At 44.5% G+C, this 15,480-nt stretch overlaps 1 protein-coding gene across 3 annotated transcripts in view; it reads right to left on the bottom strand.

Moving 5' to 3' along the window:
* Nucleotides 1–15,480, bottom strand: part of gabrg3 (gamma-aminobutyric acid type A receptor subunit gamma3) — an 87,069-nt gene that overhangs the window by 39,046 nt on the left and 32,543 nt on the right. Inside the window, exon 1 of one of the 3 annotated variants that reach the window (XM_029001370.1) lies at nt 893–958. The exons of the other annotated variants lie outside the window; for them this stretch is intronic. Within the exon in view, the coding sequence (XP_028857203.1) occupies nt 893–940 (48 nt within the window). The 5' untranslated portion in view covers nt 941–958. Of the gene's footprint in view, nt 1–892; nt 959–15,480 lie in introns of those variants that run through there. 3 annotated transcript variants of the gene reach the window in all.

Below are 15,480 nucleotides of genomic sequence, written 5' to 3'. Positions count from 1 at the left end.
GTCCTTTTTTTGGTATTTTTTGTAAAAAAAAATCCAGTCTAATCTGTATATATTATGTTTACTATTATTTTATGTGTTCTTTAAGTCTTTCTTATTTTGTGTCGTAACTATATGCTGACTGTACCTTAAATTTTGTTGTTCCTTGAGAAGTGACGATGATATTAAAGATTTATTTTATTTTATCTTAATGTCTGGATCAACTGACTTATACTCCATGCTGGCCAGTCGCCCCTGTCGGACAGACAGTGGCATGATCATGCATGCATGAATATGATATTAGTTTAACAATCATTTGACTAACATTAAACATATCAGTTTAACATAATTTAACAAAATGAATAGTTTGAAAAAATTAATCTTTGCTGTAACCACAGTTCTTCTAGCTATGCTTCCTACACAGTTTCTGAAGGAGTTCTGCTGGTAGGATGTTACAAGCAACTTTTAAATACTAACCACGGATCATCTGTGCATGTAGGCTTCCTAAAATCCTTCTGCCCTGTAATGTAATCCCAGACAGACTCAACAGATGTTGAGATCAGGGATCTGGGTGGAAGGGATCAATACCATCACTTCCAGGACTACTTGTTCTACTTTATCCATGGTGGATAATTATCTGCCTGTATTTCTCAGCATTGACGATACCATAAATCTTGACCTACTGCATTTGGAGAAATGCAGTTTAAGGCAACTCTTCTTTGAAAACCATTCTTGGCTTGACTTCTTCCAACAGTAGTCGGGTGTATCTGGGTCATACTGGCTTCTGCCTCTTCTGAGGTGATGGCTCTGCTTGTGTTTTTTCCCCATTTTTGCTGCATTAGGCTTCATTGGCTGACCGCTGCATCAACAATCCTCACCATTGTCCATTACTTTGCTTCTTGTACAGAACACACACCTTGAAGTGCCAGTCCACTTTGTCCGGGAAAAGGCCTTGCTGATGCATTATAACTTGTTGATGTGTTCAGTCCTGTGCCATGAAACTGTCTTCTGCCTCTTCACCCTGGTAACAAGAGTTTGGCTGTTTCATTGTATTTCTGTTTCAGTTAATGACTTGGATTTAATCTTATTTGTAATGATTAATCATCTGATCAAACACCTAAATATAATCTTACAAAACCTTTAAAGGCAAAGGTTAGTAACGCAGAATAATGATTTGATTTTGTTTGCTCTCTTTGCATTTTGTGAGCAGTTACTATTTAGATTTTTTTAAAAAGCATTTTTAGTTAGTTTACAGCATTCTTTCACACCTGGCATTTTTTTTTCACAGCATGGTTTATTGCAACAACATTACAAATATGTATACTATATATGTACTATATATTTACTACTGTTTTCCGCAAAGGATAACAGTAGTAAATATATAGTATACATTTTGAAAACGCTTCAATAATACCCTATTTTCGATGAAACCTGATGTGGTTATTATCATTAATCTACCGTGTCTCTGATTCTTTAACTTTTTTTTGTGCTAGTTTAGAATTTAGGACTTACTCTGTATCATGCTTAAATATGGCCTATAGTTAGGTATAGGGATTTTGTGCAATAATTTTCTGAGAAATGAAACATTATACATTTCTGTTCATTGACCAGAGCCACATTTGAAGAAGTGTATTGACTTTTACTATGACCTTTTGAACTTTCTACCAGTGTGGCTAAGTGGTAAAAAAAAATCTCCATAATGCACTTGTATGTCCCCTGACTAACCAAATGAGAGACACCTGAAAATAAGCATGACAATTAACAAATTAGCTCTCATGATTTTATAGAATTATTCAATCTATTTCAGTTAGAAAGTATTTTCGTGTAAACTTTTTAAATCATGATGAATATTTTTCATTACAGTAAACGGTTCGGGGACAACTCTGCATGTGTAGGGAATCAGTTCCAGTAATTCCGAAATGCACTACGTGCTAATTAAGTGATTCCCCTTTCCAAAGAACTGGTGCAATAAGAATGCTGATCCTGAAATGTGGCCCAGATGACTCTTGCAGCAATGATATCACCATGCTGCAATGTGATGGTGAGCTGGCCCTGGAGCGGTGCAAAGATCCACACTGTGACCAATTCAGCGGGCCCCTTCCTCCCCTAACACTAATTAATTACATTCTCTGTGTCTTTTACCATTTCAAAGGACTCAGAACAGCAACAAAACCTTGAAGAACAAGGCATGAGTGAAAGCCTGACGGGCCTCACACTACGTCCAAGACATCTGAGAGCTCGTCGGGGAGAAAGCAGCAATTCCAAAATAGTAGGACAGATGGGTACTGTTGTCTTGATATGCTATTATGTCCTACTAAAACAGCACACACAAGCCACACCACTGAATCTGTAAGATGAGGGCGAGGCACTGGGTAAAAAGCAGAGAAAGCCACCTTCAAAGCTGTACTTGAAGAAGGCAGCGGCACATAAAAGCTGCACAGAAAAGCAGAGGCCATTCTCATTTTCTGCCGTGTCACTGGTACCCAGGTCCTGAATGACACAGTTTCATCTTATTTTTGACAGACACAGTCTGATTAAAATAAGGATTACGAAGATATTTGCTTCATTTGCAAATGCACAAACAGCATTTAAAACGATCTTGTGGAAATGTTGTTTGGCCACAGCATTAAAAGCCAGGTTTTCATACATGAGTCAAGTACTCAGAAGGTTTCACTTTGATGTTTTTTGGGGTCCACTGAGCACTGCTCATTAAGCATCACTGAGAAGTGATCAGGAGACGTGTCCATGTACACACTGCATTCGGCGGTGATATCCTGTCTCTTGATCTGTTTGTACTGTTGACGTTCTACTTGTGTGGGTTCTCTATGAAGATATAACTTTAATGAAGACATGACAAGGGCTGAGAGTTGAACTGCATATGAATTTGTGAGAGGGAGCGGAGCCCAGTTGGACCAGAACCCACCAGGACCGCAGTTCACTGCATCAAGGACGAGGTTTGTAGGGCATGTTTTTCAAAATATATGGATCCAAAGCCATCCTACATGCATCATGGAATGTCACCAAGTCTCAATGAATTTTTTTAAAGCAGTCTGTGAAGGTTGCAGCCCACATGAAATAGGAGACAGCAACTGAGACACAACATGGACAGGACAAGGAGGCTCAAATGAGCTGCCAAGAGGTGGGAGTCAGAGAGTGCTATAGAGTTCACTATAGAGTGTGTATACTGTATAGGGAATCAGCATGTAATCCAATTACATCAACTATGTTCTCTACGCCCTATATGAACATCTGATACAAGTAATGTGTTCTTGTGATCTTTAGTAAGAGAAAAGGATCCAGATTCTCTCTGTTGAGAAACAATGGATAAGTATTTATTCTTGACAGTACATGTAAATGTACATAAAATTTGGTGCAAATTTCTTTGGTTAGCTCAGTCAGATTACATTTGATCTTTTACATTTCTGCCTAAGGGCTGAATCACAAAAATGCTATGTAATGTGTTACTGTGTGCCTTGTACTGTGGTACTGTTTCATCTTGTTGCCCCTGATTTCCACTCTCTGCACACCTAAAATGGGTCTCTATTATAATATAAATACACACACAAAAATGAGTCTTTTAAATTGCCACTAAAATTCCGCCACTTGGTTTGCCATTTAATGCAGTGATTCATGATATTTCATAAATATGTATGGATTATTTTAGTCCAAGTATTTATTAAATGTCTTACTAGCATAACCAGCCTACTTATTCAATAAACATAATAGTATATTCAATAATAATAATAACAACAATAATAGTAGACAAATTTCCAGGTTTGAGGGGAAAAAACTGGAGCTGGTCTCTTTGCTGCTCTTTAAAGTACCTGCTCTAATAAAGCAGCTTCATAGATAGTAACAGGAAAAAGAAGAAGAAACTGCTTCTGCTCATCTGCTGATGTTTTTTTCTACAGGAAAACACATTTGCTACAATACAATAATTCAGTGCACTGAATAGATGGAAATTAGTCCATGTATTTAGTGTATGAATGCCAGTGACATTCAGGTAATAGGATGAGCCACTGGTGTATATGGAAGAGAAGTGATTGTCATTTGTCGAAACTCTGCAGCACAGCACAAGGTGACACGGTGAAATGTGTCCCCTGCTTTTAACCCATCACCCTGGGTGAGCAGTGTGCAGCCTTGGAAGGCGTGTGTGAGAGAATCCCATTCAAATCCCGCAGCCTTTCGATTATGGCTCCGCTTCCTTATTCATTAGGCCACCACTGCCCAGTGTCTGCGTCTATCAGTGACAGGAAATGCAGAAAGAATGGAGTGGAATAATACGGAGAATAAGGCCTGTGGATACCGTAGCAACTGCCCAGGAGGGAACTTTGTTCTTTTTTTTTTTTGCCTCTTTCAAGAGAGAAAGAAAAGTGCTTACACCGTCTCTCCATCGTCCTCTGAACACCCTTCCTCCTCACTCTTCCCCCTCAATCACTTTTAAAACAACTCTTATCATCTTCTTACCTACTCCCCCTACATCAGCATGGACTGTAACGCCAAAACAAAACACTGTTGACCCTCCGAATCGTGGTTCCTTCACACCGCTGAGCACAGGCCCTGCGATCTAGGATCGCCTTGCTGTGGAAGACAAATGTTCCTGTCCCTGAACAAAACAAATGGTCTTAAAAAGTTTATGTCCTTGTCATCGACACCCTGTTTTTTTGGTTTTGTTCTGCGGGACTGCTTTCCATGCCCTTCCAATTTTCTATGCATCTTGCCAATTAACGCTGTTAATTACTGCTGTCACTTTGCAAATCAATGTTTGCTCCTCTATGAGGCGGCATTAATTCCATGCCATGCATTAATTCCCTTACGAGAAATATTTCTACTTTTCATAAACAGCACCATATCATTTTGTACTCATGTGCCACAATACTGGAGCTGGGCAGCGTGGCTGACAGGCTGTGTTAGTGTGAAATACCCATGAATGGGATAATGGATTTCAGACTACAGAAGGTGGGTGGACAAATTACCACACTTTTCGTCAATGAATGTGACAGATTTTAATGATTGGCTTATTGAGTGGTCTGTTCGGATTTCCGTGACGTGTCAGTGAAAGTTTGTTTTTTTAGAGGAAACATTATAGCAGTTAATAATCAATTAAGTCGTGTCGTGCGATGGGATTTCACTTTGTCAGGCCTTTACCCTAAGACCTGTCCAACTGAAGGCACACAGGGGGAAACGAATAAAATAAAACAAAATATTCCTCATCAGATTATAATTAAAAACATGATGATGAAAAACCCTTTATTGCTGTTGCAATACACATTGCCACTAGTTACAGAGAAAAGACTGGCCATCAACCCGGCCATACATTATAGGGGGTAGACAGGTCAGGAAGAGAGGGGATATAGGAAGCACAGAGAAAAAAACGTGCTGGTTTTGACATTTAATGTGCGGGAAAAAAATGTGGTGGCATGGATGGCTACACTTTAGAATGGAGGGGGGAACAAAAATTCATTTGATTTACCATCATAAATAAAATTTCTCCCTGTTGTTCCAGTCATGAGAAGTAGGTGAGACCACGTTAAAAAAGTTTGCTTGAATCTGTCACAACTGATCGAGCCGATCAGGGCTGCTACTTGAACTTCAGTTCTGTGTTTGCACATATGCAGTGAGGACAAACCTCATGACGGGCAACAAATTCTTACGACCATGATTCTTACGATTGTGGATCAAGGTCTGGTCAGGGGGTGAATCCATGATCGTACATCATGTACACTGCGCAAATGCTATAGTTTTGGCCATTGTTAATTTTAGTTTTTGTCTAGTCAAGCCTTGTGTCAAGCTGTCATTTTAGTCTTTATTAGTCTTAGTCACATCCAGACTCATTTTAGTCTAGTTAAGTTTAATGTCTTTGTTTAATGTTTTAGTCATATTTTAGTCACAATTGTCCATGAATATTTTAGTCATATTAGTCAATGAATATTGTATTTTTTAGTAATGCAATTCTGTTTAACCCAGTCAATATAGTACAAGTACGGAGTAGAACAGACAAAAACTAAATTACTTTTAGTCAAACCCATTTCATTATTGTTACTGTATTGCCATAATATATTAATGTTAACTAATAGACTCAAGAATACACTACATTCATTCCATGTTTGTTGACCAGACATTTAGTTTTCTTGCTTAAAGCCTGCTACGTATCAGAAGTATCTTGAAATCAAATTAATTGCACAATTACGTATAGAGAAAGATACAGGAAACAGAAACCAGAATATAATAAAGCAATTCAATGAGAAAAAATAATGCCTTGACTCGTTTTCATTAATGAAAATAAAGAGACATTTTAGTATAGTTTTTATTTTGTATATATACTTTTGTAACTATATTTAGTCTCTTTTTTTTATTTGACAACAATATTACATGATATATTTTTGTCAGGATTGCCTGCAGCTGGCCTCCACACCTGACTTTAATCCTGACGCCCCATAAATGCCGGAAGGTTCCGCCCGTTCGGGGTCGCTGGCATTTTCGTGAACTCTATGCACGAACTTGACCTTGTTTGGTGTTATGTGTTTTGAGTTCTGGCAATCGCCACACGCCTACGGGTTTGTTTATGTTCTTTATTTAAGTTTAAATCGTTTTCGGCCACCGCGCCAGTCTTTATTTGTATTTCTTTGTTTGTTATAATAAAACCCCCTTCCCAGCATGTCAAACCTCTGCGCTTCCTTCCCTCGTAAGTCCGTAGTCGTGACAGAATGCCAGCGACCCACCCAAAAGCGCAGAGGTGGAAAACAGAGGAGAAGAAACGCCGCGAAGGACGCAGCCCGGCGCGGCGAACGCGGACGCCAGGGGAGAGACGCGCCGCCCGTTCTGGTGGAGCGTTTTCTCCCCGAGAAGCCGTGGTACGCGGCGCCGCGTGATGACGTCACCCCCGGGAAACTCCGCGAAACCCGGAAGCGACAACGTCGGCGGGTGAGTGGGCGGAGCGAGGACGTTGGCGTCGGCAGCAGCGAGGAAGTGACGTGGGCAGCGAGCGCAGAAGATGCGACCCCCCACGATCTTCGGCATGTCGAGCCAAGAACTCTGCGCTCTGCTGGCAAGGCTCCCCGTGGACTGGGACGACACGGACGACGACGAGAGCACGGGAGACGAGAGTTGGGCTCCGCCCATCGCGCCAGTCTGCGATCGTCGCAAGGTCCGTGGGGACCCACGTCACTTCCAGGGGGGTGAGAAGCGGCAACAACAACGGCGGCGTTCCTCCAGCGAGGAGGTGGGCAGCCTCCAGCCCGAATGGCCAGAGTACTGCCCATGGGAGCTTATCGCGCCATGGGTCCAGGATGTCCGCAGGGTGGACGACCCTTGGAGTCACCGGTGGGAGGACACGGATGACGAAAGCGATGATGACGTGGATTTTCGGTGGGCGGTCGGTGCCGGGATGGCTCCGCCCAGCGTGCGCGTCCGAGATCATCGCGGCGTCCGTGATGACCCATGTGACTTCCGGGGGTACGAGGTTGACACGGACGACGACCAGGATGACGCCGTTTGGGCAGTCGGTGCCGGGATGGCTCCGCCCATCGCGCCCATCCAGGAGCGTCACGAGGTCCGTGGAGACCCACGTCCCTCCCAGCAGTGTGAGGAAAGCTGGTGGAAGAGGGCGACGGGAGGTCGCCAGCCAGCAACTGCGCTGCCGGGACTGCCTCGCAGGGAATCCTCCATTCCTGCTCCAGTCGCCGACCCGCATTCCCTCTGCCCGGACGTTCCCCAGCAAAATGGCAGCGCAGCACCAGCGTCCACACCTGCTGGAGAAGACGTCCACCCCCCTCCACACCACACACCTACCACCATCTCCAGCGACGTGCCCAGCCCCGTGTGGGACCGCCCAATTGTCCCGGGACCCTTCAGTGGGGCAGCAGACACAGACGAGATCACTACCATCCTCACGTGTCTGACTGGATCAGCATGGGGCTGGAGCACAACCCTCTGGCAGCAGGGAGAGACAGACAGGAGTTTTCGGGACTTCCAACAGAGACTGAGGGCAGAGTTTGATCGGCCTGAGCCAGGGATCGAACTCTGCCCCTCCACCACATCCAGTGCCAGTCAGGATCCGGGGCAAGAAGACCCAGCACTGGTGGGCGACGAGAAGGTCGCTCCTCCCGAGATCCTGGCTGTGCCCCCTGAGGAGGTCCCGGAGAGCCCAGAGAGGGAGCCAGACGACCCTCTCTTCTGTCTGTCTCTGTCTGTGTGTGTCTGTGTGGCATATGTGTCCGTATGTCGCCCCCACTTCCCCTCTTTGTGTCCACCAGATGGCGACCCAGCCGCGGAGCCGAACCCCAGGGAGGAGGTTCCTGACCCGAATGTGCTGGTCCAAGGCGAGGTGGACAAGCCCCAAGGTACCCCTAAGTCCAGCCGGGGGGGGTGCTCCCCCAAAGAATTTTTTGGGGGGGTGCAGTTCAGGTTGGGGACTCCTCCTGAGGGGAGGGGAGGTGGGGAAGCGATGGAGCTGGGTCCTCCGGTAGCCAGTGAGGAGGGCGGGCCAGGCATGGGCCTGCGTCTGCCTCCAGAGGGGTGGAGCGCCATAGAGCCCCCGGGTAGGCATGAGGACCCAGCTGGGACAGGCAGGAAGAGGGCCTGCTTGTCCCAACGGACGCAGAAGGGGCTAGCCGGATGGTCTGGCAATGCCCCCCCCTTGGCACCAGGGCCGGGCAGCGAGAGGGGCTGCATAGTCCCAGAAGGCACCAGCCTGGGGTGCCTGGAACAGTCGCCGGAGGCTCTGGGACAATCTCCCTGCGCGGTGCAGGGGGTGACACAAGATGTGTCAGAGGGGACATGTGGAGACAGGGCCCACACGTACCCAGATGGATCGGCCCTGATTATTGTGTGCAGGTACGGGAGTCCGGGGCCGTCATGCGGGACCACGCCGGGGAGCCAGGCCGAGGGTCCGGGGCCGCCATGCGGGACCACGCCCGGGAGCCAGGCCGAGGGTCCGGGGCCGCCATGCGGGACCACGCCGGGGAGCCAGGCCGAGGGTCCGGGGCCGCCAAGCGGGACCACGCCGGGGAGCCAGGCCGAGGGTCCGGGGCCGCCAAGCGGGACCCACGCCGGGGAGCCAGGCCGAGGGTCCGGGGCCGCCAAGCGGGACCACGCCGGAGAGCCAGGCCGAGGGTCCGGGGCCGCCAAGCGGGATCACGCCGGGGAGCCAGGCCGAGGGTCCGGGGCCGCCAAGCGGGACCACGCCGGGGAGCCAGGCCGAGGGTCCGGGGCCGCCAAGCGGGACCACGCCGGGGAGCCAGGCCGAGGGGCCGGGGCCGCCACGCCTGACCACGCCGGGGAGCCAGCCCGAGGGACCGGGGCCGCCACGCCTGACCACGCCGGGGAGCCAGCCCGAGGGACCGGGGCCGCCACGCCTGACCACGCCGGGGAGCCAGCCCGAGGGACCGGGGCCGCCACGCCTGACCACGCCGGGGAGCCAGCCCGAGGGACCGGGGCCGCCACGCCTGACCACGCCGGGGAGCCAGCCCGAGGGACCGGGTCCTCCAAGGGGAGGATACAGCAGGGCAGGAGTCCTGTGGTTGCCGCCGTCCGCCCCGCCGCCTCCACTGATGGTACTGTTGGGGCTCCGAGGACGTAGCCCTTGGAGGGGGGGCTCTGTCAGGATTGCCTGCAGCTGGCCTCCACACCTGACTTTAATCCTGACGCCCCATAAATGCCGGAAGGTTCCGCCCGTTCGGGGTCGCTGGCATTTTCGTGAACTCTATGCACGAACTTGACCTTGTTTGGTGTTATGTGTTTTGAGTTCTGGCAATCGCCACACGCCTACGGGTTTGTTTATGTTCTTTATTTAAGTTTAAATCGTTTTCGGCCACCGCGCCAGTCTTTATTTGTATTTCTTTGTTTGTTATAATAAAACCCCCTTCCCAGCATGTCAAACCTCTGCGCTTCCTTCCCTCGTAAGTCCGTAGTCGTGACAATTTTGTTGTAGTTATCATCACAGAACAAGCATTTACATCTCATTGTCATGATATCAAAAAGTTTTGTTGATGAAGAAATTTCGTCATAAATATCTTTGACAAAAACAACACTATATGACGCTCGACCCAGCTGCGTTTTGGTCAGATTTGAGGAATTATTGCAAAAGTGCAAAATTGCCTCTAAAATTGCACAGTGTATGCCCAGTTGAGAAACTTGACACAAGCTCACTTGCATACTAAAAGCGCAAAAACATAACACGGAGAGAAAACGCGAACAAGAATAGAAACTAGAAATCTAAACTGTGCCGGTGGATTTTTCAGCTACTGTACTAAATATTGTCCATATTCAGTTTGTGGGTAATTTATTGTTTTCTTACTCAAGTTCTGAAAGTTTGATTTAAGGAGGCCGGACGTTTGTTTAATGGGGCACTGCCCCCTCTTGCCCCCGTGTAGAGCCGGCCCCACTGCACTGCCGCCATTTAACCTTTGACATTGCAGCTGCAGAACACGAGTTGAAGGTGTTGTACTGCCTCTCACCGAATCCCTGGCAGGAGAAGTTAAACATGAAAGAGGAATGATCAGAGATCTGTTTAATTCAAATCGTAATTGGGAGCGTGTGAGGTTAGCCAGCCCACTGTGCGCGCACAAATCAATTTGCAGCTTTAAATTTGTCATGAGCCCACCTACAGCTTCGGAACGAGCGTGCACGTCTGCTGATTGCTCTCTTTAAAGAAATTGCACCACAAGGTGTTACGTTTCTCATGAGGGAAAGCATTAATGAAATGCGCCTTTAAATTGGATTTTAGTGGTTAAGGTACACAGACTGTACATTTTTCAAATTGGCATCCACAATAAGAATCTGAAAATGCTTTTCCAAGAAAACTGTCCAGGCTTCAGTGTAAAAATATAGTTATGATGATGTTATTTTTTTTCATACAAATGTTTTTAACATTTTTGAAGCAACACAAATTAAAAATAGAATTATTAGTAGTAGTAGTATTTATGAGAAGCTTCAGTCCAAAATGCATAATCAGGATGAGAGACAGATTTAAAATTTTGATATATTTAACGTCCAGTAAAGGAACTGAATGAGGACCTCTGTATATTATGCCACATGTAAATGACAGGTCTAAATGAATATCCTTTCATCCATTCATCTCATGACAGCTGTAATTCACTACACATTCTCACTTTCCATCTATAGACAATTCATAGCCGCCAATATACAAAGTGTTCATGCCTTTGGATGTAATAACACAAGATGAAAATAGTATTTATAAGTAGTAGTAATATTAGCACTAAATGTAGTAAATGGGAGGGGGTAAAAATTTCAAACCACGTCGCAACTCTAAAAAAAGGAGCAGTCATAGGAAAGTTGCTTCGCTCATATGCTGTTTGTCACAAGATCTCATCCCCGAGATGAGTTCCTGTATTGGATCATTCCCACCTCCCCTCACTACATCTTGGCATGAGATCTCTGAATCCGCAGAAGGATTGAGACCATGATCAGATAGGATGAGCCTAAATAAAGCCTGCATTCAGGCAGCAGACATTTCTATGCAGGGTAACTACGCCACTTAAATGCAATCCCAAACTGACTCCTGTCTATTGCAAAATTCAAGAAGAAAACAGGATAGGACATGTCTCTTTCTTCATGACCATCTCTGGAGAACACTGATATGCTTTTTTTTTTTTACTTCAGTATATTGTTATATCCCTTATTCATCCTTTCACCTTTAACCTCCTTTAGAAGTCAGTGAGGTGGCATATTTCTGCGTCTCTGTTTATGCTGCAATGACAATGACCCTTAATATCAGTACCACTTAACACATTCCTTACCCTGCGAACAATGACACTGGGTCATGAGATGAAGCCGAGCAGACAGCGCGTTTCTCTGCACCGTTAAAACGAGCTGCACTAATGCCACAGTCCTTACCTCGGTGTATACATGCACAGAAGAAAAATTAATTCATTGACTGATGCAGGGTGGTGATTTGATTGTTAACACTTGACCTATCACAAGACAAGACTAAACAAACAAAAGACAAGAAATGAACTGGCAGTTAATTGCTACCATGTTGAGTGGTGAATTAGACAACTTCACAGATGTGCACATTTTGTATACGATGCACATTTAGCTTATTTTACAAATGAAATGCATCCCTTGTGCCCAGGGTGTTATCCAAAGATAGACACTGCTGATTCCAGATCAAATCAAGGGAACTGTGGCTAAATGTTTAGTATAGTTTGGGTTCATTTAAATGTACACATTTCAGTGCACACTTCAGTCCAAAATGCATCATAAAGATGAGAGACAGATTTAAAATTTTTATATTTTAACATCACATAAATTAACACAGTGAGAACTTCTGCATAATGCCACATGTAAATATCAGGTCAAAATGACTATCCTTTCATCCATTCTATGAGATTAATTTCTTGTTTTTATCTCATGACAGCTGAAATTCACTACACAACTCCCTCACTTTCTCACTTTTCACCTATAGACAATTCAGAGTCGCCAATCCACAAAGTGTTCATGCCTTTGGATGACCAGCGAACCCAGAGGAAACCTGGAGCATCACACACAAGTCGGGATTCAAACATCTGGCCTTCACTGGCCTTCACATACACTGTCTTCAGCCTACTTTGGGATTAAACTGCTGCTCTGCAGTTAAGTGTGGACATCAGAGATTGGCACCATAAAAGATCCAGGAAACGACAGCTTCTAATTTATTAACACAGTTAGATTACTGTTGCAGTCAGAACAGGTCAGAACATCTCCTTTATACTGTACATTTGGATACAAAAAATACAAACTTTGATGTTTCTGCACAGTGGTCATCCAACGCCCACACGACTTTCCCATCATGGTACCTCATGCCATTTTATGGCCTTTTGACCACCTGGTGACAGTCTTTGGGGAAGGCCACAGCTTGGACATAAAGTGAGGGTCTTCATTAACACATGAAAAGTCATGGACCTGGACTTTCATCTTACAGTGATGAACAGGGTAGATCATGGATGCTACATATATGCTGAGGGCATATGAGGATTCAGTGAGGATTGTGCTATGTTTTTTTTCCAAATCCAAAAGCCGTGTTGTTCAGCTCAGTGAACAAGGCACAGTTGTATCTGAACAGGGTTCAGTCTCAGAGTAAACGTCCCTCATTTGGCAGAGAACCCAGGATGTGATATGACATGAAACACTGAAACACTGACATGAAAAAAGCCAACTTCAGTGAGCAGAATACTCAAAATGGGCAGCACACCAAAGCAGAGCAGACTGCTGAAACAATCAGTTCTAAAAAAAAATGAAAAATAATAATAATGATAAACATTGCTAATCCAAAGCTCTTGCAGCGCTCTGGCTATTTATTGTTGAGTGGACTGTCGCAGGCAACACCTCCTGTTTGTCACCTTGCCTGATGCCGCTTCAGTATGTTTGATGCAGGTGTTTCAGCATGGGGTGCTTGTGATAGACTTGCTAATTGCCTATGTTGTTCCTGCTTACTGTTCCAGACCACAGAGGCGGCGAATAATAAACTGCAAACCGGGAGCCCTGGGAGGAGGAACGGAAAGGACGCAGAACTGCGGAAACTACTGAAGGTGGAATAATGAGTGTTACAATGCCGCAGGCTGTGTGCAGAAAGGAATAGAGATGTAGAGGGCTTTGAGAGTTCATTTGGGAAGGGGGGGGGTCAACACTTATCCTGTTTGTTTGTTGCCTTGTCTGGATGATTAGTGCTATGTCTAACTTTTATCCCCTTAAACTGAAGTGTCACTTGTGATGAGACTCACAGCTTCTCTAGAGTCAGACAGACTAATTCATTTATGGAACTTCTGAACTTATTAAAAACCTACAAAATCGAAAGCAAACAGTTCTTATAAACAGTATTATAATGATTTTGTATGAAACTATCCCCCTGAACCGTACTCTGACTTACTGAATTTACAGACTTTATTCCAACCTGGTTGTATCTGAGGATAAAGACTTAATTGTCTGCAACTCTAACATCCCCTGTGATAAATTACAAGACTCACAGAGAATGGCATTCCTGTCTATACTAGATTCAGTCGGAGATAAACAGAATATAATAGGACCGACTCATGAAGCTGGTCACACGCTTGATCATTTCCTTATCACTTTTAAAATATGTCTTAGACACAATAAAATCAACTCCCTATGCTATAGAGGCAAACAGACAATTACATCAAGTACAGTGCAGAGGTTTATTAATACCTTACCAGATTTATCACTGCTGAACTCCACCAAGCCACTAAATGCCTAGAATTAATACTGCTTACTACGTTTATGCTGCTCCCCTCAAAATGAAAATATTCGGAGATAAAAATGTAACACCTTGGTATAACAATCACATGCGTTGCTAAAGCGGACCACCCAGAAATTAGGTAAAAGGTGTCGAATTAAATTAGTCGGATTCTGAATAGCATGGAAGGAGAGCCTCCTTAAGTATAGGAAGGCTCTTAGCGAGGTATCTCTTCTCTTTAATAGACAAAAACAAGAGTAATCCCAGATTTTGCTTAATACTGTAGCCAAAATAACCAGGAATAAGACTGACATGGATACCATCACTCAATATAATCATAGTAGCTACAATTTTATGAACTTCTTTAATGTTAAAATTGTTACAAATAGAGATACTAGAGATAACCATGGAAAATAATCTTCCATTAGCACACCACCAATTAGAATGTACTTGTATAATGTACTTGTATATATACGATCTGCTTCCTAAAAGTGTCCTTAAACCAGTAGCACCCGATGTTAGAAATACCATTGTTAAAATGATTAATTTGTCGCTTTAATTCCAGCCATGTACCAATTTCCTTCAAGGTCTTCAGACCTTGTCATCAGTCATCAGAATCCTGATCAAAAAACTTGATCATATTTTGAATTATAGACCGATATCCAACCTCCTGTTTATATATATATATATATATATTGTTTTTTTTTAGCAAAGGTAGCACAGCAGCTGTGTGCGTACCTACACAGCAACAACATTCATGAAGTATATCAGTCAGGATTTAGACCTTATCATAGCATTGAGACAGTGCTGGTTAAAGTGGTTAATGACCTGCTGTTGGCCTCTGACAGGGCTGCATCTCACTGCTTGTCCTGCTTGACCTTAGTTCAGAGATTTACATTTTTGATCACTGTATTTTCCTCGACAGGTTAGAGAATGTTGTTGGGATTAAAGGAAATATTTTTCTACTGGTTCAGGTCATATTTGATTGATTGGTATCTGTTTGTGGACATTAAGGGTGATTCGTCTTCACATAGTAAAGTGGAGTTTGATGTTCTACAAGGTCCCGTCTTAGGTTCATTGCTATTTTTCTTATACATTTTACCTTTAGGCTATGTCATTCGTAAACAAAGTATTAATTTCCACTGCTATTCCAATGACACACAGTTGTATTTATCAGCAATGCCAGACAAGAGGCAGCAGTTGAACAGAATTGTCTGAAGGACATTAGACAGTTGCTCACCAACTTTCTTCTGTTAAACTCTGATAAGACAATTGCTCTTGCTGTCGGACTACATTAAACTCTGGATGGCTTT

This window comes from Denticeps clupeoides, chromosome 13 (assembly GCF_900700375.1).
Source record: "Denticeps clupeoides chromosome 13, fDenClu1.1, whole genome shotgun sequence".
In the NCBI taxonomy this organism is placed as follows: domain Eukaryota; kingdom Metazoa; phylum Chordata; class Actinopteri; order Clupeiformes; family Denticipitidae; genus Denticeps; species Denticeps clupeoides.
Note: the sequence above shows the minus strand (reverse complement) of the source record. Positions and strands in the feature narration are given on the sequence as shown.